Source organism: Thunnus albacares, chromosome 5, assembly GCF_914725855.1.
Source record: "Thunnus albacares chromosome 5, fThuAlb1.1, whole genome shotgun sequence".
Lineage (NCBI taxonomy): Eukaryota > Metazoa > Chordata > Actinopteri > Scombriformes > Scombridae > Thunnus > Thunnus albacares.
In genome coordinates this window covers 18,882,586-18,906,420 of record NC_058110.1, presented here as the reverse complement: position 1 = coordinate 18,906,420, position 23,835 = coordinate 18,882,586, and the positions used below count along the sequence as shown (strand labels likewise).

General features: G+C 39.5%; 1 protein-coding gene across 3 annotated transcripts; it reads right to left on the bottom strand.

Annotated features, from left to right (window-relative positions):
* Positions 1–73: 73 nt before the first annotated feature.
* On the bottom strand, positions 74–13,685 carry LOC122982371 (putative helicase mov-10-B.1). Of its 3 annotated transcripts, none has more exons than XM_044351618.1 (23): positions 13,373–13,685; positions 13,173–13,275; positions 9,703–9,884; positions 8,718–8,814; positions 8,482–8,623; positions 8,105–8,351; positions 7,886–7,999; positions 7,574–7,754; positions 6,377–6,519; positions 6,105–6,281; positions 5,321–5,433; positions 4,808–5,004; positions 4,571–4,668; positions 4,311–4,408; positions 4,119–4,217; positions 3,825–3,927; positions 3,622–3,736; positions 1,110–1,301; positions 907–978; positions 700–825; positions 538–626; positions 282–394; positions 74–170 (listed from the first exon to the last, which is right to left on the bottom strand). In XM_044351618.1, the coding sequence occupies exons 1-23, from the start codon at positions 13,504–13,506 to the stop codon at positions 109–111; spliced, it is 2,997 nt and encodes a 998-aa protein (XP_044207553.1). In that variant the 5' UTR covers positions 13,507–13,685; the 3' UTR covers positions 74–108. The 3 variants fall into 3 exon arrangements, with proteins under 3 accessions (XP_044207553.1, XP_044207555.1, XP_044207554.1); XM_044351620.1 differs by having other exon boundaries at positions 13,539–13,685; XM_044351619.1 differs by lacking the exons at positions 13,173–13,275; positions 13,373–13,685 and adding an exon at positions 10,975–11,588.
* Between the last annotated feature and the right edge of the window lie 10,150 nt (positions 13,686–23,835).

Here is a 23,835-nt window from a genome sequence, read left to right as displayed (position 1 = left end):
ATGAAACCGTTTCATGAACCTCTGCTTCAAGTATCGAGTGGTGACATAAACCAAATGTAGAGCATAATCAGTTCCTTCAAGTGTTCAGGACAGGAGTTCTCCTTTTCCTCACAGGTCATTCCTCCACTCGGGGTCCAGGTGCTGCTGGACGACACTCTCGGCAGTCTCCACTGGGGAGAAAAGAGTCACAGGGAAGAAAACAATGTTGACAAACTTTAACATTGTTCAAAAAGCTCATTGTGAGGGGGATACTAGTGAAAATAAAGATATGCATGTGTCACCTTCAGGCACAATCTGGATGCAGAGGGCAGCAAGTCTCGCCACCATGTCTTCTTCTTCCTCTGCATGTATAAATCCAGTGTAGCCTCCCTCATCTCTACAGTACTGGATGAACCTGCAGACGAGCAGGAAGGGGGAAAATGTGAGTGAGAGAAAGATACATTATGGCATTAGATTAAGAGGGACTTTATATTAAAATGCTAATTAATATATGCATGCAGTGATTGCAGAAATCAGAAGTAGCAATGTGGCGCGTACCGGGCCCAGATAGGATCTGCGTTCAGCACTCTGGGGTTTCCCACCACAATCAGAAGGGCTTTAGCTCGAGTCACAGCCACGTTGAACCTCTGGCCAAGGAAATAAGAGTGTCAGAATAATACTTTGTGTGTATGTACAGTGTATGTGTTTTGCAACGTATACCTTCTCATTCTTGACAAAGCCGAGGTTGAACTGTTTGTCTATCTCTGCGTAGTCACGGCTGCTCCGAACTGTAGACACCAATATCACTCTCCTCTCCTGACCTTGGAACTCCTCCACCGAACCAACCTGACAAACACATGAATACACACTTAGGACACAGCTTCTATTGTGTGTTTCACATTACTTCAGTGTGAAATATTTAGTCACCTTCAGGTTGTCCATGTCCGTACGTTTGAGGTCTTTCCCAACTTTTTCCAGGGCCTTACGGATTTTCTGCACCTATGTGACACCAGAAAAAACAGCTCCAACTTTTAATCTAGATATAAATACATTTTTCCACTTCAAAGTGTTTTCATTTGTAAAACAAGAAGCTGAATTGTTGTATTCTGCGGATGGAAGTTCATTCTGACCTGTTTCCGGTAGGGGGCGATGATGCCTATGTCTCGGGGCTTGATGGTAGCCAGGCCCTTCTTTGCTTGTGTCTCCAACAGTTTCTTCACATAATCCATCAGCACCTCCACCTCTGCTCTGTTGAAGAATGAAGGGCTGCTGGCCTCGCGCTCATTGATGCCTGTCACCCCATGGAAAATCACTGGGAAGTCCTGAGAGACATGTGAGATGTATTTTATATTTGAAAGAAAATGTTTTTGATTGCTTATATATTCTTTAGAGAAATTATTTTGAGCAGTTTATATATTAGAGACATGCAGAGCTTTAACAACTAATCAACTAAAGGAGTTCCTGAGCACTAATAATATCCTTTCATTGTACTAGTCTGGCTTCAGAAAACAACACAGTAGCATCACAGCATCCTCAAAGATTGTTAACGATATAATTGAGTCACCAGATCACAAGAAAAAACACGTGCTGCTCTTATTGATCTTTATCGATCTTTCAAAGGCCTGACCACCTTATCCTGAAGCAATGGCTGCTCAATATTGGGTTGTCTACACAGGCTGTTGGCTGGTTTGAAAATTACCTCTCTGAAAGGAGATAATGTGTTAAATTTGATGGCACCTTCCTCCAATGTACTACATGTTACGTCAGGGGTCCCCCAAGGTTCTGTTTTGGGTCCACTTTTGTTTACTATCTATGTTAACAACCTAGGTCAAAATGTTCCTAATGCACAATTTCATTTTTATGCCGATGATACTGCTTTGGTGCCACCCTTACTCTTGCCTTTGGTATTGTAGAGTCATGGTTATGGTTGTTTTATCTGAAACTTGCATTAAATGCTACAAAAACTAAATTGCTGCTGTTTTCTAATGCCAGGAAGGCTTTAGCTTCTCTTCCTAACACTGTAACCTTGCAGGGCAGTCAGATCGAATTAGTGTCACAGCAAAAGTATCTAGGTATTTTAATTGATGATCATTTAACTTTTAAACTTCACATTGAAAACCTAGTAAACAAACTGAAGCTTAAGCTAGGTTTTTATTTTAGAAACAAATCCTGCTTTTCCTATATTGCATGGAAAAAACTGGATGAGATTACATTTCTTCCCTTGCTTGACTGTGGTGATCTGCTGTACATGCATGCCCCTGCCCAATGCTTGCATTGGCTGGATACTGTGTAACACAGTGCTCTGAGGTTTGTTACAAGCTACAAAGCTCTCACTCACTATTGCACCCTATATGCCATAGTTCAGTGGCCTTTGTTGGCCTTGTGCAGACTTACTCACTGGCACATATTTATTTATATGTCCATCCTTGAAGTGAGAGAAAATAAATGCTCATTTGTGAGAGAGAGATGTTCAATGTTCAATTTATGGAAATGTTCATATTATGAGCTACATCGTTTCAAAAGAATGTGCTAATCAAAGCCTTGACATGATGACTTAATCTACAGGGAGTCACTCTGGCCTCCAAGGTCTCATACAAGAGATGTTTTATGTTCATGGCGCCAGGATGGGAGATAAGGTGGTAACCTTGGATGGGTAACAACAGCTTCCCACATTGTTTTCCAATGAGAGTTCATTCTGTAATTACGTGTCTCTGTTTCTCCCCTCCCTGGTAATGTGACCTGAGCAACTCTACAATAAGTGATTGTTTTCCTGCTTGTGCTAAGTTTTTGGTGCGACTGTATCCATGTATACACTGTGCCAAAGGCTTCTCTGATGCCAGATTTTTTTGTTCAATAAACTTCATACATTCAAGTAAGCATCAACTGGAGCCTGTGGAGACTCTTCAGCTCTATTTTTCATCAAAGTATTATTCAACAATTATTCAACAAGTACAAGATGTTCACTATCACTTGGTCTGCTCCCTTCTTACCTTTGAGGTTATATCTCACTTATTGTTTGCACTCAAATGACACCCTCTTACTGTCCTTCCCTAAAGTTTGCACTGCAGCCTGGAACCACTTGCAGACAGATTTGCCATTGAGCTACCAGCCTGCTATATCCTCAGGGCGGACACAATAGTTAGTGACTCCGGTAAGACCAGAAGGGCATGGGGGACTATGCATTTATGTTAACAAATCTTGGTGCACGGACAATGCCATTATCGAGAAGCACGGCTCTGCTAACCTAGAATATCTCATAGTTAAGTGTAGACCTTTCTATCTGCCCAGAGAGTTTACATGCTAGTAACGCCTCTTTGTCACGGTGCAGCCATTTTAGGCACATCCAACAAAACTGGGAACACAGAAATGGTGAAAAACAGTTTAACGGTCTAATTCCACAATTCAGATTCAATTTTCCTTTATATGGACTTTAATCTTTATCAAAAAGGAGAAAACAGCACCTAAAAGTAGTAGTTTGAATCTTGATATGGCTTCATTATATTTTGAATAACACAGACATACAGTAATAAAGTCTTGTAGGTGTAGGTATATTTAAAATTACTTTTCATGTTTTGATTTCTACATGATCAGTTTCTGCACATGCAATGCACTGTATGTGTGTGCTAAAAGAAGAATCCTTACCTTCTTCGGGAGGTATTCCCATCTGCAGTAGGAGTTGCGTGATTCATTTGCACAGACCTGGAGCTCTCCATCATAGAAGAGCTCGTTGGGAATCTTCAGAATGGCAGGATGGGACCTGACGAGGACAAACAGAAATGATGTGTCCAGGAAAATCAAACACATCATACCTTTTAAGGAGTGACCTATAACCGTATCTACCACACCTGTAGTTGCGCAGCAGTTTGGTGACAAAGCGCTTGTTGAACACACCCTCTTCCTTCTGGTACAGAGTGAAGTCATTCATCATCCGCTCCAAGAGGGACACTCCTGCAGACAGCAGAGCTTTTTTAACCTCTAAAAACTAGTCAAACAACATCATATACTGCAAACACAAGTGGGGCAAGGCTATGTTTTTAAGTTTTTTTTAAGTCTAAACAAGAACTGAATTGCAGAATTACGTATCTTTATTCATCAAAACTACAGCGAAGTTGAGTTGAGTTGAGTGTGTCTGTACCTACCCATGCCGTATTTCAGTGCAAAAGGTGATCTGAGAATAGGTCCGAGCTGCTTGGGGTCCCCAGCTAGAACAACCTGACCAGACTCTGCACAGAGCAGCCCTTTGTTGCACAAATAACAAAGAAAAAATCAACCAACACACAAAGCAGGTTCAATACAATTACAGAAAAAACATTGTTGTTGGTGTTCTTCACCTGCCAGCGGGATTAAACATTCGGTCTCCACAGCGTGTCCTGCCTCATCCACAAACACGTGAGTGAAATGTCCTGTGGGAATGTTTCCTGTGACCAGCCTGCAGAGATCAGAGAGAACATACATATCAGCAAACTTAGTCCCACAGAAATTAATTTGTAGAGTTGTATAAAAAAAGATACATTACTGTACAACAATACTGTAGTATGCAAAAGTGAAAGTGCAGGTGTCATGCAGGTGAGCATTGAGGGTCATTCACTACCTTCCAGCAGTAAACTGGGTCATAACCAGGATCTCGTACTCCATCAGCTCCTCTTTAGCAGGATAAACGTAACGCTCCCCTACCAGGTTAGAGCATGCCTGTGAAAGTACCACAATGTCTGTGTAAAAAAACCTAAATGAGGCTAAAAAGGCTTAGTAGTAAATAAAGCAGAAATGCTTCGCATCCAAGCATCAATCAATCACAATCACATGGAATACATGAGTGCCTGACACTGACCTTTAATCGTTCAGGGACACATTTTGGGTCCTGGCTGCTGGCGTACATGCGGTACACTTTACGCTCATCCACGTGGTCCAGAATCTTCTCGCAGAGCAGATCAGCAGCGCTGTTGGAGGGAGCACAGGCCAGGATGTGGCAGGAGGTCTGAGTCTTCTCTATCTGCTTGATGGCCTCCACCAAAGTGGCCGTTTTTCCTTAACAGACATCATCAGAGTAAAGTCAAGTGAGTTGTGCTGAAAAGAGACTTTGTCATTCGATTTCTACAAGACAAATTGATTTATTTAGGTTTATTTTACATGGTACATGAATCTGTACTGACTTCTATTTTAAATTAAGTCGTTAAATGTAAAGGTTTGGTTCTGTAAGGAGAGATTTTGTGAGCCAAGAAGTTTTTTTGTTTTGTTTTCTGGTTTTGTGAGCAGTTGAAACAATAAATGGTCAAACCTAAATCGCTTAAACAGTGCATCTAATAAGGACAAAGAGAAAGTAGCATGCTGGTACATGATGTACCTGTGCCAGGAGCACCAAACACCAGGTAAGGAGCAGGTTTGGATGAGCCAGCTACAATGTGTTGCACAGCTTGAAACTGCTCCGGGTTTTTCTTCAGCTGAGAGTCAAACAGCCTATAGACAAAGGAACAGAGATATGATGTCGGAGCTGAGGCAGCAGGTATGTTTATATGCACAGAGAATCATCTACTCATCAGTTAACTCAAGCTTGGACCACTGCTGTTACAACAAAAAAGTTTATTTATAGAAGTAATGAGATTATGAGAAACTCCTTTAAAATGCCTTCATGAATCATATATTTAACACAGTACTATGGTATGTAAATATTTTTATCTTTAAGTTTTGATTGAACATAAATCAAATACTGCAGTATTTTCTGCTATTACCATTTTTCATTATTCCTCCCTGCATTTGTAGGGATTTTGAGTAAAATATTTCTATATTTTTCTTTTCTATTTCAAATTTGCCTCCCGCCATGAGTTCAATCAGCCAATCAGCTTGCTTCATGGTCAGATCAACATGACGTGTTGTTGGGATTTGTGCACTGCGGCTCCTCGTCGAGCTTCTGCAAGCTGCAGTTATCCTTAACATCCTTCTCTACATCGACCTACAGAGACATTTACCTGTATCTTCAGAGAAACATATTTACAGCCTCAGTAGTGCAGCGTTATCATATGTGCAGCTCAATTACTGTCTTATATTATTCATTCATATGAAGAGGGAGGGAGGGTCAGAGTAAATTACAGATATATACACAGTATATTGTGTGTTGTAGCATGTCTAACCTCAGTTTGGGAAGTTCAGATGGCTGAGAGGAGGATGTGGGTGCAGCAGGGAACAACACCTCTCCCAGTCTGTATGTAGCTGCCAGCTCAGCTGCTCTGTGCTGAAGACGCAGAGTCAGGCGGCTGACAGTGAACTCAACATTGAACTTCATCCCATCTACAAAGCAATCCAGCAATCTGCAAACAAATTCACACAACATGATATGAATCACTGATACTAAGAATGACCATTTATGTCGTCAAAAAGTGTCACTTTGTTGTTTTGATCTTACTTTGAGCTGAAGCCCAGTTTGATGCTGTCCAGCTGCACACTGTGGACGTAGCCGCGGTACTTCACCCCTGTCTCTCCTACGGGATACACAAGCAGCTCATCGCCTCGTAGCACAGATGGACGGTTCTCAGACACACCAGGCACCTGACAGGTGAACAAGATCTATGTCAGTGACAATCCAGGTGAATATATCGGTAGTGTTAGTCTAAATAATTTTAATACAGTGTATATCAGACTTCAGTTGTTGGACAAGTACTGTAATGTAATAAACTTTAAAAATTGTGTATTTATTGATATTAATGTGTAATGGACAGTGACAGCCCTTATAAATGATGTCCGACCTTCCCTAAAACTGACCAGGTGAACAGAACCACTTGTGGATATCAGAGTGGCCTTTAAAGAGGACGTATCATGCACATTACCAGGTTTTATATTTTTATTCTGGGTCTCTACAGGAATATCTTTGCATGATTTACAGTTCAAACATTTCTTATTAATCTTATATTGGCCTTTTATGGAGCCTTCAGTTCAGCCTCTGTCTGAAACAGGCTGTTTTAGCTCCTGTCTCTTTAAGGCCCCCCTCCCGATGAGCCCACTCTGTTCTGATTTGCCAGCTTCCAGAAGCTGCCCCTTGGCTGGCCGGCAGCCTAAGAGGCTTCATTAACAAACAATAGTAGTCAGATTTCACGTCTTTTCCTTGTTCCTTACTTGAAATGTAAACTTCTCAAACAAATCTGTACATGTTTGAGCTGAAATCCAATCTGAAATATGGGAGTGGACAACACGAACAATCAATGGAACAACCTTAGCAACAACCTTAGCAACAAAAGCTAGGGAACGGGCGGCTGTTTGTGGGCATGTGAAAACAATCTGATGTCATCACAAGGAGGAAGTAGAAATAACATTGCAAACAGAGCAGGCTGAGGCCCTGGCTTTTGACTTTCAGAGAGCGTTTTTACATACATTCACCTCAAGTTTTAGAACTTTGACCGTGTTTAACATAAATATCTAACATCATGACAGTAGAAAAATAACAGAAAATCACAAAAAGCAGGATATGTCCCCTTTAAATTAAACCTAAAGCTCTGGTTTAAATCAACAATCACCAATGCTTTCCTCACAGGTGTAGAGCATTTTAAAATTGTGCAAGAAGCAAAGTGAAGGAAAGACAGATTATGTGAGTGAGTGAATGAGCAACCTCCAGAATGAGAAGTTTCCTGTTGATCCGATCTCTGACCATGCAGGCGTGTTCTCTGTCATTGTTGGGGATGTTGTATCTCCTGATGTCCACCTCCATCTGAAGCTCCTCCAGATACAGCAGCAGCTGGAACTTCTCTGAGTAGTTCTCCCAGCTTAAGGGACTTTCCAGCAAGGCGATTCTAAACAGAGTAAATGAGAAGAAACAAATTGTACGGCAGCATATGTATCGTGGAACAGAAACTGGACTGTTATATATCACTACTGACCAACAGTGTAGCTGGAAAAGACTTAAATACTGAAGTGAATTTACCTTCTATCAGAGTAAGGAGTACACTTCTTCAGTGACTGGATGAGCTGGTACATATATGGTGGTATTTTGTACTCTCTTAGCGTAACCTCATTTTTTAGGTGCATCACAGAGAGCCTGGTAAGAGGAGACAAAATGAAAAAAGTTGGATGCATCACAATGAGACAACATTCATTTTACAAACCTTTTATATTCAACAGTGTATTGAGTAAACTTTGATACCCTTCAGGTGGCTGCCCGTCCACAATCGTGCAACAAGTTTCAGGGATAAAGACAGGAAGGGAGCGGGGTTTGTAAGGGGCTACAGGTGCCAGCTCCAGTCCTAAGGAGGTCATACATTGAGCCTCAATAAAGCGCACGATGTGGAATGGAGTGGAGTGCAGGTCTGGTTGAAACTCAAAGGCCAGTGTGGCTGGATAGAAACCAACCAAACTGCAGTGGAATCGGACCTGGATTTCATAGCCATCACCTGAGAATAGAACATGACAATGTTTTGTATGTTCATAGAGCTTTATTGTACCCACTATTATTTCTCAGTGGAGCAAAATATCACATCACACATTCAAATAATAGAAAACTTAATTTGATATTCGCATCACCTGGGTTTAGAGTGAGAGGATTTGTCTTGGTCACTTTGTGCTCATCGTTTAGAGTGAAGTATTTGAGCCAGTGCAGTGGGGTGTAGTAGGTGAAAAACACAGGTTCTGTTCCCGTGTTTTCCACAGTCAGATTTACCACGTACTGTTAAAAAAAAAAAAAATCAAAAACAGATCAATGCAGTGGAGCTTCACATTTGTACCACAACCATAAATACCTCTATAAATAACATCAATACCTCATATGTATTTTCCACACACAAGCAAAGTTTCCCGTCCTCAAACTGAGGGTCAGATGTGATCCTGACACCACGTTTGTCAGAGATGAACTGAGCCCTGCCGGTGCAAAGGTAGTGATACTCTGTGTTACAGTCATTAAATCACAGATTCAAGTCTAATCCTTTCAATTATACTCTTGTTTTATATGTGCAGAGAAATACAGCCAACAGAGTGAATGCAAGGCCAGTTACACAGGTTAATGAGAAGTAAGTGTTTGATAAGAAGCTATATAATTCACAACATTGAGGACTGCTGCTGTTAACCTGTTAGCCATGCTTCTGCAGTTTATGCTTACAATCCTACCAACGCTTCCCTCTGTCCCGTCTGCTTTTTGCCACATCACATGAGTAAATTAACCCTGTTGTTGTGTGCCTTGCTCCAAAGAGGAACTTTGTTTTTTAATGTGACTTTTTACATTACTTATTATCTATAAAGTAAAAACGGACCAACAAGAGCCCCCGGCAGGCCAAAAAATATTTTTTTAAATGCCAAAACTAACGCCAAATATCCATTCATACGAAAATCAATAGTGTTTGGGAGCCTCTGAGCAGCACTGTTTCAAAACGTGAGTCAACGTCTGTGTCGTTGCCTGGGAAACTTGCATAGCTCCTTTTAAGGAATAGGGCAGAGCGTAAGCGAGTGAGTGGTTAAGCAAGAGAGCGAGCCTCAGTAAAGTGATGTTGAATGTGAGCAGAGCAGAGGAAAAGGTTAACAGTAAGACTGTATTCAGACCAAATCAGGCATTGCAGCGGAAGTGTTGAGCGAAAGTGTGTGGGGGTGTGGGCGTGTTTATTTGTCCTCCGGAACGTAACCGCTTTGAAACAATCGTTAGTTTGTGTTTGGTGTCCGTCCCATCCCCCCCCCCCCGCCTGGCCAAACTACTCAACTTAGGGGAAACACTAAAACAAATTCCAGTTGCTTGATCCTCTTATTTGATCCTCTTACCTGTCTGTTCTGAGCCTGTTCATCAATAGACTGGCTAATTTCCTCCTGGCTCGAACCCCCGTCACTGCTTCTTCAGGTGAGGTGAAGATCAGTACTGGCCCGGGACTGGCCACTCCATTCTGGGTCCACGCTGGCTGACGGTCCCTGGATGAGTGCCACTGGTCCAGATAGAGAGCTCTGACCTGTGCAGAAGATCACTTCAAGTCAGTCTTGTCTTGGGATGGAAAATACATCTATTGTGGTGTAATTTTATAAGACTTATGATGTGCTGAAAGAAAGGTAAAATACAATACACTGTTAAAATAACAACAAGCATTAAGTAGAAGTGTGTTGAATTATCATTATATTGAATGTATACCTCACAGAAATTTGTGATTGATATATGGGCACAAAGTATGTTAAAAATAATCTCACTCAGTGCACTGGATAAAATTGTGAGTGTGTTTGTAGTATACTCGTTTTTTTTAAAAAGAGCGGCCTTGGGAAAGGAACGAGAAATGGGGGTGTGGGGTGGCAAGAATGTGGAGAAATGATAGCCAGGAGAAGGATTGGAAATAGTGGTGTAAAGTGACCAGGTGCAGTTATAAAAAATAGAAGAGCATGACTGGATAGAACTGGATATGCCAGGCATGTCCAGTTCAGCCCAAAAAACCTATTTTTGGTCTGCAACAGGTGATGTAGAGAGATTATAATGGTGTAATTGGCTAGTATGAAGAGGTTGGACAATAGGTGTGCCTTATATAAGACAAAAGATATAAAAATGGGGGCTGAAGGTCAGCTTGCCAGAACACATGTGGTGAGCCTTGTGTGCACTATATATTGTTCTCCTTTTTTGCCGGCATTAAAGTACATTTTGTTGCTCAGAACTCTGACTCCTGATGATTCTTTTATTTTTTTGAACATCAAAGAGAAGTTTTGTCCTTGAGCTGATCTGAAACTTTTTTCAACTGAGATCCAAAGATTAGACACGATACTATCAAGTTACTGAATGTCCTGTAGACATAATGGTAGCCTCACTTGTTTTTAAAGGTACCTAATCTGCACCCATCTATCTGTCTGATATATGCCTATACAGTAAATTTAATAGCTAGGTTTGTCTTCAGACATTAAAAAGGGGGTTTTCTCAGACCCAAGGTTTCGTGTGTGAGAAAGTGAAACCACCCACTCCTTACAAAAACAGTGACTCTGCAAGTCAGTGTTTGAGGGGGGTGAGCGATTTTTCCACAAGAGGAGAATTTGATGACAGGCAATGAAAGAGGCAAAGGAGATTACATTAGTTTGTATAGCAGTCATTCTAACTCCCTCCTCAGGGACAGCGAAGATAGTGATCTGAGGTGATGGGTCCAGAGTGAGTTCCAATATCTCTGACACAAGATCAAAGAAAGACCTCCAGTATTCTGCCAAGCTCAGGCATGACCAGAACATATGAGTTAAGTCTGCCGGTGCCTGAGTCACAAATATCAGAGAGATTTGTGTAAATGATGATTTCCATGATTCTTAATGATTAACTATCCTGTATACTGTCCCTGTGATGATTCACTGTCATGACTATTTACACAAGAAAATTATTCCACACTATCATGTCAGGAATTGTGGTATAATTTTTCAAGACATATGATGTGCTGGAAGAAAGATAAAAATGCAATGCAAATGATTACTGTTACGGTGATAAGCGCTGAGTGGAAATGTGCTGAATTATTATCATATTGTATGTATACCTCACAGAAACTTGTGATTGATGTATAGGCACAAAGTATGTTAAAGATAATCACACTCAGAGCACTGGATGAAATTGTGGGTGTGTTTGTATTAAACCTCAAGAAAGGATCGAGAAATAAGGGTGTAAAGTGGCAAGAATAACTTTTAAAAAATAAAGCCAGAAGAAGAATTGGAAATAAGGGTGTAAAATAAACCTGAACAATTATTTAAAAAAAGGACATGACTGGGCAAAAACAGGACATGCCCACTTTGGGTTTGCAACAGGTGATGTAGAGAGATTATAATGGTGTAATTGGTCAAGTATGAAGAAGTTGGACAATAGGCGTGCTCTATATAAGCCAAATGGTATAAAAGAAGAGGTGCTGATCCCAGCCCCCCAGAGTGAGTTTGGTGAACCTCGTGTACACTGTAACCGCTCTCCTTTTTTGCCGGCATTAAAGTACATTTTGCTGCTCAGAACTCTGACTCCTGACGATTCTTTTTAGGACACCCAAGAGAGGTTTTTTCTTGAGCTAATCTGAAAATTTTTTCAACTGAGATCCAAAGATTTGACTCGATAGAATACCAGACAACCAGATAGACTGGAGACTGGAAGTACTCCAGGAGACCCTCTTGTCGGATGAGGACACTCGTCTGGTTTTATAGGGTGGCTTCAGATCCCTAACCCTAACATCTTATTGAATGCCAATCCAACAAATACTGTACATAAATCATTCAGATATGTTTAACCTTAGCTTGTATCCTGATAACATCTGCAACTCCAAGCACAAATACATCAGAAGAACATCAGACAACAGAACTAAACCTGCCCCAAATGTCAAATCGAACTAAGCAATGCATTTTTATCCTTAGTAATTATTCATCATTGTTCTTAGAATTCAAGTCAAATTAATTTCTACTGTCAGCCTTTCCCAGCCTTTAAGAGACTAAGCAGACGACCTCAGAGATGAGCAAAACAGGAACTTTGGTCAGAATGTATTATTTAGGCTTTTACAGGCTTATTTAGGCTGATACAAAAGTTAAATGCAAAGTTACAAAAAGGAAAAAAAACACCCTCTCTAAGGTCAGAACATCAACAAACTATATTTCTTTGTTTGCACCGCACATCATAATTCGTAGAACGATAAGACATATTTTTATATTTTGATATTTTTATTCTTAACAGTTAAAGGTTAAAGATAGAAAGGTGTCAGTCAGGTGCAGAGACCACAGCTTGCTTTGCAGGCCATAAGCTTCCTGCTGTTCTACCAGCAGTGTTGGGTTGCACAATAGTTCAGCTACAGATCAGCTCTAACTGACAGTGTTTCCATATATTAGTTAATTGTCAGTTTTAATTGAACCATTTCAGAGAATTATTTTAGAAGTAGGTTTGGGTGGGGTGTGTCTCGGGCACATAATAGTTGGACACCTTAACAGTGTCGATTAGGCTAAGGCAAATCGCTTCAACCATTTCTTGTCAAATTCAGACCTGAAAATAACAAAGATGAATTTGTATTTCCACTTAATCAACAGCCATTGCTAGAGAAAAGTGACTTTAAATAAAGTGATAATACTTAAGTTTATCTAATTTAATAATATTTTTTCATTATTAAGTTGTTTTTTTAAATTTCTTGTCTTTAAAAGACAATGATAGCCAAAGATTTACACTAGCTCTGCTTTATCATACTTCAAACACTACAAACTACTGATGAATAAACTTGAACTACTGAAACTGGCTCATGTTGCTAAAATATGATGTAAAGTGCACATACCAAAGAGTTGAAGTGAATAGTGTCTCCTCTTCTTGTTATTTTGTTGGAGACTTTCAAGGCATAAAGGACTGAACAAAAGTTTGGATCTTTGGTTCCTGCATTCCTAAAACACACACAAACACACAAAGAAACATATCATTTTGGACACATTTATAAAACTGTCATACATACAGAGCTACAAAGCTACATGATCAGCTTACCTGGCCCTGAATTCATTGTCGTAAATGTATTTGAGACGTTCTCTGTCAGTGATGGAAGCTCGATCAGTTTCCTTCAAAAACTCAAAAAAGTCGAGTCCAACATGGCAGAGAGAGTACAACGTCTTCTTAACCATGTTTAAAAATCCGTATGTTCAAAGTTATTCACCTGAATATGGATATGTCGCTCATCCAAACATGAAGGTGTGTCCGCGTCTCAGAGAAAAGCCAAGAAACGGCTCGATTTATATTCCTAGACAGTCCAGGTGGGCGGTGTGTCACCGTCTCCGATGATGCACAGAAACTGTCGTGCTGGTTGAGATGAGGATTTCGGGGGGGATTCCATTTACTGTTTTTCTACATATAGTTAGGCAACAAATCGGGGGAATAATTCAATTGGTCACGCGAAATTCTGCCAGGAATAGCACTAAATTTGCATAAGAAAAAACTGTCTTACTTTCTGTACTGTAGTGTGTGTGTGTGTGTGTTAGTGTGTGTGTGTGTGTGTGTGTGTGTGTGTGTGTGTGTGTTGCAGTATAGGGCAGACAGATCAATGGTACATTATTGTGGCATTATCGATAGATAATGTGTCGCAACTTCAATCACAACAAACATAGGAAATTTATCAAAGAATATGAAACTTTTTTTAGAACTTACACAGTACTTGTAAAACAGTCAATGAATGTGTTAGCTTTTTTATGCAACTCTAGTGTGTATTTATCTTTCTTATGAGTATTGATTATATCTGAGAATAGACAGGCTTTGGTTCCACCTTCTCACAGTGTTGTACGAGCCTTTCATAATTTCCTTTTAATGATCCTTCAAAAACTTCTTACCGTCATGTATCCATACTTAACGTTAAATTTAACTGCTGCTATTGACCTTTAATTTTTATGAACTGCCGCTTGCTCATTCAACGATGGGCTGACATGGACCCAGGGTCAGCTGTTAACCCCTGAAACCCGTCCCCCGCTGTCCTTAGTGGGGATTACCCCCCAGCTGTCTCCAATGATGCGTAACCTCGGCGTCAAACAAATTTTGACAGAAGAAAGCCATAAAATCATTTAATTTGGATGGTTCAGTCAGTGAACAGGTCAGCAATAATAATTTCATGTTTTCCTTTATGCGACTAGAAAATCAGTTGCCTGTATGATGCATATAATCTGTTAAATTCAAATTCATGTTCTTTCAAATTCAAATTTGTAATTTTATTTTATTTTATTTGTAATTATATATATATATATATATATATATATATATATATATATATATATATATATATATATATATACATACATACATATTGTGTGTACAGTATATCCTGTGTGTGTGTGTGTGTGTGTGTGTGTGTCTCAGGTTGTGGCAGGTTGACACATATTGCGCAGCAACATGTGCCCTGTCTCCTTCTCCTAGGAGTATTTTTAATTGAGGGGTCATTAAAGTCATTAAGCAACGTTTTTGTTACTGGTGATAATAATAATAATAATAATAATAATAATAATAACAATAATAATAATAATAATAATAATAATAATAATAATAATAATAATAATAATAATAATAATAATAATAATAATTATAATTATAATAATTATAATATATTAATAATGATGTTTAAATAATGAATGAAAGCTCAAAATGTTTGGACCATAAAGGAAAGTTGTAATTCTTATAAATTAATGGCATTTACTGTTGTCTGTTGACCTGGCTACATTAATATACAACTTGTGTGTTGTTTTTTTTTTTTTTTTTTTTACTTTTATTTAATTTCTACTTCAGTATTCCTACATACAGTACAGTTATGATGTGTAGCAAGTGAAAGTTTTTCTCTTGAGAAGCCCTTAAAGATCACTGAAATGAGTCCAAATAGTGTGATGGAGCCAACCGTGTTACTACTGAACACTTTTTCAAAGAAAATGTTTACTCAACACTTGCAAAAATATGAGGTCTAATTTATGTATTCAATATGAATGCATGTGTGTTAAAGGTTTTTGTGTCTGTACATGTATTGGGTGTAGTGGGTAAGATACAGATAGTGAGTGGAAAAATGATCTATATGCAAATCCACACAGTCGGTATCCTCAATTCTTAAACAGACTAAAACATAATAGATGGAAGAAAAAAAAAAGCTCAGGTGGCTTTAATTTGTGCTACAAGTTGTAACATATAGGCTTGTTAAGTGAAGTGTACCACAAAATATTCTTAACCTGTCAGGTTACAACTCATTTATACCTTGCAACAACGTACTAAAGCTTTGATTCTCACACACAAACACACGCTCAGTTTACATCTGTGTGTGTGTATTGACCTTTGACTTGTACCACTCGTGTTTAAGGCCTGTGTGTTAATCTGTCCTGTCAGTGTGAGTTAGAGCTCTATCTTTTGAACACTAAAAACCATTAGGTCTATCAGAGGAATACCTCACTGGTGTTGCCCAGTGTGTGTGTGTGTGTGTGTGTGTGTGTGTGTGTGTGTGTGTGTGTGTGTGTGTGTGTGTGTGTGTGTGTGTTACAGAGAGAGAAACAGACAGAGGAAGTGGGTCGTCTGAGATGCAATCTGTCCTGATATATGGGGACTATTTGTCCGTTGATGAGGATGAGAAAAGGTAATAAACCTGCAACACTATTGGATAACGAGAACCATGCATGTTTTAGTATCAGGTAAACAGAAGTGAATGTCATGTGTCCAGGAGTTCATGAAAAGGTTCATGAAGCTCCAATTAAAATCAGCAGCACTACACTTTTTGCCATTCAGTGTAACAGAACAGTGTAAGAATAACTGATCATAGCTTTACTTTCCTGACTTACTGTGAACATAAGAAGTCTGGAATAAATCAAAACTTGTAATCATCTGAAACTGGGGTTGATGGAGGAACCGTTTCACAAACAGGTCTTTGAATTTGTTGTGTGTGAGTATACTGATACTGAAACTCTCTTAAATAACGACTTATGTTGAGTCATCCTTAACCATTCCTTGATTAGAGTCCCCATGCATCACATTGTGAAACATAACTATTCTCTTTTATACTTATTATGAAAACTACCATGAAAACCTCATCAGGAAAAAATGAACATATATATGCCTGTAAAATGATAAACAAAGAGTTACTGGTTTTGCACAACAGTTGGGTTTTTGTCCAGAGGGGGTAGAGCATGTTGCGATAATGAAACAAAACAAAAGTGCAACTGCATCGAAACATCTGGATCTGGTTTGGGAGCATCAAGGGCTACTCAGTTAGTTGTCATCACCATTATTGTCATTGAGGTCATCTTACAGTAAAGGGCGTCTCTTTAAAGAGAAATCACCAAGAACAAGTACTGAAGAAACCTGCAGCTACCCAGCAATCTTAAATATGAGGAGATATGCGGCTCCCTCATATTTTCATGGGAAAGACTGTGAACTAGTGGTTAATCTAACCCAACCTTACTCAATGAGGAGACAGTCAGTAATTGTGTGATGGAAAGTTTGACTAAATAAAAGGGAAATTGTGTAATTGAAAGCCTGCATTTAAACATAAGTCTATTTGTTGTGGATTACACTGTCACTACCATAAACTCTATATACAGTGAAACAATTATTCACTTCTTTTCATGTGGTCAGCATTTGGGAATAACGAATATTGTGCCATTCGTAACCTACATATCTCTCCACTAGGGGTCTCTCACTCCCCAGTAATATGACAGAACTGACAGGTACATACTGCAGCTTGTGTAATGTAGTCAGTATCTCTGGCTGGGTGATGAAACCCAATTTCAGTTGTTTTTCAAAATGAAGTTTCTGAAATCTACATAAAGTTTAGCATCTTTGCAACATGTGTATCATAATGTTTCTAGCAAACAGTTAATCCCAAAGGTACAGCGAACACGTACAGTAGACTCAGGCCTTTTATTAATTAAAGCAAAGTATGTTTTGTCTGGAGTTAATAAGTGAGAGTTCAAGGTTAGTCCTTAACTGTTAATTTAATAATTTCAAGTAAATCAGTTTATAATTAATTCAGTAACGCTGGTGATGGTACAGTTTTTGAAAGCCTGACATTTTACTGGAACATTTTAAGTGTATATATATAATATACAAGAGTTTGGAAATAAATTAACTGAAAAATATAACTTTTGACGTTGTGGATGAAATGAATCTTACAATGCAATACAAATTAATAAATAATACTTGTAGCAAATATGACTTTTGTTTAACTTTTATTATTCAAATCTTTGTTCATATTATGGTTCCTTATTTATGTTTAAAAAAAAAAAAAAAACAAAAAAACAAAAACTTGAGTAACGCGGTCGAGTCTAACAACACCAAAAACTATGGCCACTAAATTTAGAATTAAAAGTCAAAACCTTTCTGTCACTCTGGTTTGTTTTTTTTTTTGTTGGTTTTTTTAAATTTTACATTCGACAAAGGTTGTATTTATTTCAGATCTGTTGTATTTAATTGCATTATTGAGATTCGTATTTTCCTGGTCACTGAGTTTTTCTCTTGAACTGACTAAAGCAATTTGTTAAATAATGTTTTCATCATACAGTTCAGCCAAACTTTACTGTTTTCAAGATGCCTTTTGATAACATCAGCCAGTGATTTTTATTATTTTTTATTTTTGTATTTTCTCTGTGAGAAATGTTTTATTCTCTCAAGAAAAAACACACGCATTTCCCTTTTTCAGTCATAAACCGACATTTCCATCCAATGATGTTGGATGTTTGCTTTATTAAATACAGGTGCGATGGAAAAGTCAGCCAATTAATTAAGACACAGAACACGCATCAATTGCATTATCATTGTATATAGAGTATGTTGTTGTCACGTGCTTGAAGTCATCAAAATGTAATTAATTTAGTTACTTTCCTGTAATTATCAGTTTAATTAATTTCAATTTGATTTAATTCAGTTTAACAGTTATGTCTGCAATTGGCTTTTACCAGTTTTTTATTTTTTCTAATTGTAGTGAATTTAGGAAACAAAAGATACTCAAATTTAGGGCTTTTAAACACATTTGACTAAAAGTACAGAAGTATGAGAATAAGGGGAAGGAAAGAGTGTGTCTGTATCCATCTCACAAGCAACATCCTTCTGCTTAGACTGTATCCATGATTCCACCCGCACTGACCCACCATCTCTTCCTATAGCTCTCTGTCTTCCCCTCTTTCTCACACACAGACCCGAACCTCCACTTCTTTAATCTTTCTCCATGTGTTACCCATATCATCTCTTCTCATCCCTTCTACCCTCTCTTTCAACCCCCTCACCTTCCTCTTGGCTCCCGACAACTTCCCAGCTGGCCACTTGTGAAACATCCCAGTGGGTAAGTTCAGAAGCATGTATCCCAGGGCTTGTGGACTGCTCTGTTTGCCAGAAGGTCGTTGCAACCTGCCAGTAGTTGGGTCCAGGGAACAGCTGCATCTCCAGTGGCCAGGGCTTTGCACTACTTGGAGGGTTGGTACGACCTCTGCTACCCTCTCTGAGGGGTTCAACATGCGTCATTCAGGGAAAAGGTGGAGTATGACAGGTGAACAAAAAGGAGAAATATGCCAGATAGAATAAAAGGAGATAAGAGGGAAAATCAGAACAAAGGAAACAGTGTTTTCTAGATAGACGGGGATAAAGATGGACCGACTACTAGCAGGATCACACAGTGGAACAAAGCAAGAATGTCAATCTAACCACAAAGACTATCAACACAATTTACTGGCTGAGAGACTGACAGCATTAGCTTTTAATCTTTAATATGGAAACAATCATCTTAATAGGAATAGACAGCGAGATACTTTCAAGAAAACATATTCCCCCCACCAAAAACTCTAAACACTGAGCCTGTCTAACATTCGGCCTGTGTTTGTGTTTGTTTTTTCCTTGTGAAAGGGGCCGTCAGCTTGCCTGTAATCCCTCTATCACACATTCCCTAACACTCTCAGACACTAACACACACACATACACATACACACACACACACACACACACAACCTCCACGACCCTGGCCGGCCAGAGGCTAACTGGTAAACAGATCGGGCCAGACTACATGGTGTTTATCCCTCACAGTGAGAGGGACCGTCGCTCATAACGTGGTCTGTGTCTGCATGTGTGAGTGTGTTGAGCACTTAAACTGTTTCTAGTTTTACTCCCTCGAGGCTGTTTGTTGTTTATACTGAGAGACACTGACAACAGGCTCAGACTTCACTATGTAAACTTAGTGTGAAGGCAGAAGCTTAATCCTAAGTGGTTCCCACATTCAGCATTAGTAGATGAGATAAACTAGATAAACTAGAGGACCATAAAACGTCTCCACCTCAGTGTGTTCTTGTTCAAAAATGAAATGTCAGATTTGAGCCAAAGCAGCTCAAACCAAACAACAGCTTTACAGTTTAAAACTGCGGTTATCATCTGCGGTTATCTGAATTCATCTGAGGGAAATACTGTGTTGTGAGGTGTTTGGGGCAAATGTTGTACTGTACAAATGAGCTGCCAGTCCAGAGGTGTTTGATTTATTGAGGTTTCCAGGTCAAGTGGGGATCAAGGCTGATCCTGAGGCTGATTAGAGCCACTGAAACGATAGGGTCAAGAGAGACCGATATAAGGAGGGCGGAAAGGTATCACTCTACCGCTTGTGGCGCCGACATATATGGCACATTGTGTCCATTATCCACCAGTCTATCACTGTCATATGAGTATTGCGTTTAGACCGATCAATAAAAAAAACACACAGCCCTGTAATTCAGACTGATTGCCAGCAGAGTTGCACAAGCAGTGAAATATGTCTTTTCTCTTCCATTAGCAGTGATGGAACAGAGTCTGCCAGGTGAGGGCCATTCATCTACATTATAATGTCATGATGAGATTGCCTCAACTGCAAGGGAAAGAACAGGCTCCCAGTTGAACTCCCAGGGTAACAAGACATCATAGTATTGCATCCTTATGTGTTAGATGCAGTGTTGCATGCATAAAGGCTGACACGTTACAGTCTGAGAATGTTAAGTGATTGTTGCCTATTTTCTAGGACAGAGAGGGAACCTAAATGATGTTTCAGCACTTCTCATTGCTCAGACTATGGAGCATTATGTACCACATATGATTCACCTCCTTTACGGCTTTTTTGTGTCTTTATTTTGTAGTTTTTCTTCATGTCAGACAGTGACAGCCTGTCTCCATCTTGTTAAATGGTTGATGGACTGTGAAAGGGACAATGATGGAAAAAAGTCAAAGATTTTATTGTTCTATCCCCGATAAAATCTGATATGTTGTATTTTATATTATATTAGAGTGTTGTCAATAAACTTAAAATCACCAAAGTGCACCACTTTTGTTAACTTCTGTTTTTTTTAATCACATCTGCTACTTGCAGAGTGATGCACCTCGTAATTTAGTTCATACTGTTTGTCATGTTTCTTTTCCATTCACACTTTATATATACATTATATTTTTTATAGTAAAATAGTAATAATGGAACACAGATGAAACTTTCTGTACAGTTTTTAAATTCCTTTTAATATGATTTTATCCAAATTTTATTCATTCTATTCTACATTTGTATTCATTGTCTTTTGATCCTCATAATTACGTCTGTATTTTAATTTGATTGTAATTTTAATCTTTCATCTAAAAGCACTTTGTTGTTTTTAAATGTACTGTATAAATAAATTGACTTGACATTTTCATTCATGCATTTTCATGTGTACTTTGCACCTCCCTGTATTCTGTATGTGTTTCTTTGTATGTACTGTATATGTAGTATATCTATACAATGTTCTATATATATTTGTATATTTGAGATACATGAAGTTTTATCTTATATCTTAGCTGCTTTTTTAATATGGTCATAAGAAAAAAAAAGTCAAGCCTTATTCATCGTTATTGATAGTAGTCCTACGTACACTTTGTTTTATATGTGCTCTAAATCTGCAATACATGAGCAGAATATTCACAAAACACTGTGGTGTGTGCTTGTGCCTGTGTTAAATCAAGTCAGTATCAAATTCATATCATGGTGTCTCACCTTACATTAAAAGAGAAAAGTTTAACATCTGATGCTGTGTTTGAGGCAAACAAAACAGACTCCCTCGCCTGTTGTTCTTTAGTGTGACCACATGAATTTATTAAATCTGCTCCCTCCCACAGACACATGAGCACAAAATGTGCCACTATTCTGCCATTACTGAACACATTTAAAACAAAGTATGCTAATATATCTGTGCCCACCAGCAATATGGGGGATCTGGCATTAAGTAACGGTAAATTTGTTTTATCTGGAGCATAAGCATGGTCCTCAACTCCATTATGTTGTTTCTCTGGGGGCCAGTTATGCAGTCAGACCTGCACAGCCTGAGTAGGCACCCACTGAGGGGAGGAGATGGCTATCGGGAGCCACAGGGCAGATGGGGGGACCATTTTTATCGATGCACACGCTGTAATGGGGTCTTCCTGTGAGGGGGCCTCAGGAGTTTCTTTTGACAGAGCTTTTATGTGTTCTTTTCTTGTGCTGTGTGTGTGTGTTGTGTGTATGTTTTGTGATCAGACAAAGTCACTGTGGGCCATTAGGCCTCCGCACGCATGCATACTAACACACATCTGGATATGCTTCTCCTTAACAGTCATACCTACATACAGTCTGGCGGTCCATGTGACCTTTTAATATCAACTAAGCACTTTTAGATAAAGCCAGTCAGACCTTTCATCTGGTATATATCACTAAGAGTGAGTGATATCTGCACACACTCACACACTTGCCACCTGCTGACGTCATGTCACCCTGCTTGCACGCTTGACGTCCACAATTTCCTATACATGACAAATTTATGTGCTCAGTATTTGCAGACGATTCACTGAGAATATTTAGATAGTCATCTGTTTATAGCCGATATACCGTCGGCTGTTTAACAGAGTAATCAGTAGAAACTGTATCCATCTCTGATGATGCGGCCTAGGAGTGGGCTTGATGTTAAAGTTTGGTTGACATATCCATAAAGATTTTACAGCTGTGTTTAGGAGAGACCTTGTCTGTGAGGGCTGAAGGCTTAACGTAGCCATGTATCAGCTGCTCAGAGTTAACACTGCACAGGTGGGGCACGCCCACTCGCACCTCTTCTTAAAAAGCGAGTTAACTCGTCGTGGGTTGAGACGAGAGAGTGGAAGAGGTGGCGGCGATAGGGAGAAAAGAGCGAGAGATAGGCTAAGGTGGCCAGTGAAAGGAAACAAATGTCAAGATTCAAAAATCACCTGGCCGGCTGTGATTTATACAGAAGCTAGGCTTAGGATTGGGGTCTAAGGTCTGAGGAGGGGCTCTAATTCTCTTGCTCTAATTCAGACCAGCCTCCAGTCAAAGTAACAGTTAGCAGCTTTGCGGCCTGTTAGCTGGCATGTCATGTCATGTGTGCCTGTCAGTTACACTTGGTGGTTTCATGCAGTGTTCTCAACAAGCTGTCTGTGGTGGGACAAACCGCGTCAATCAGACCATGGCCTGTTTTTGTCTTCTACCTGGAGGGTGGTGGTAAGTTGCCCACTGGACGACAGCTTAAAAAGACTGCATACCAGCACCGGAATGATTTGGATATAGTCAGTACAGCCAGACCAATATACAGTATCGATAGGGAGGATACTGGCTTTTATTATGTATTAGATTTTGGTTAGTCACGTTGTCCACCACAGTAGTAGTGGAGGAGAAGTTGAACAAAGAGAAAATTGAGTTTTTATGTGCACATTTTATTCATTTACACTGATTTTTTGTGAAATCAAATGCATGTATCCCAGAGCTACCCTCTTGTTTCAGAACATAATTCTGAAGGAAATCATAATTTAATCCTTCTGGAATAATCAGAATGAATATACCATTTCAGTTTCAATATATACAGAGTTGTCTGATCAGTCCTATACCCTCGAGAGAGAGAGAGAGAGAGAGAGAGAGAGAGAGAGAGAGAGAGAGCACTATAGGGCAGTGTGAGGAGAGGGCGAAAGCAGAAAAGGGCAGCCCACCCATCAGAGTCTAACATGCGGAGGGCAGATGTACAGGCGGCCGTACAGGGCTCCTTTCAGAGTACAAAAGGTTGGTCTAAATAAGACCCAGCTGATGTTGCTGTTTTCTCCTCAGACCCAGCCCTCTTCTCTCTCTGGTCCTCCGTCTCTCACTCATCTTTGTAGGCCTCTTTTACTAAATTCTCTCGCACCGTTTGACCTTTGACTCTGTGCCCATACTTTTTCACATCTCTCCCTCCTCTTTTGTTCTGCTCTGAGTGGGTGTATGTGTGGCAGATCTCAGGGGAGCAGGTAAAGTATAAATCTATAGCAGTTCTGACATCTCACAGTCTCTGGTTCCCATTTGGTCTGATGCCCTGCAATCAGTCACTCCTCGGCTCTCCTCCTTCCTTTTCTTTCCTGTTTCATTGTTCTCGTTCTGGAGACGTTTACAGTACCTTGTGAAGTTCTTTGTGTTGAAAATGGAATTAATATCACATGCTTCACAAACTCCCGCATGCAAATCA

What these genes read in the sequence shown, in the direction of transcription:
- LOC122982371 (XM_044351618.1), bottom strand. Translation starts at nt 13,506, where the DNA reads ATGGTTAAGAAGACGTTGTACTCTCTCTGCCATGTTGGACTCGACTTT. An exon ending in AACAGGCTCAGAACAGACAG is followed by an intron (nt 8,815 to 9,702) that starts GTAAGAGGATCA and finishes TTGCACCGGCAG; the next exon opens with GGCTCAGTTCATCTCTGACA. An exon ending in CATCCAGATTGTGCCTGAAG is followed by an intron (nt 171 to 281) that starts GTGACACATGCA and finishes TTTTCTCCCCAG; the next exon opens with TGGAGACTGCCGAGAGTGTC.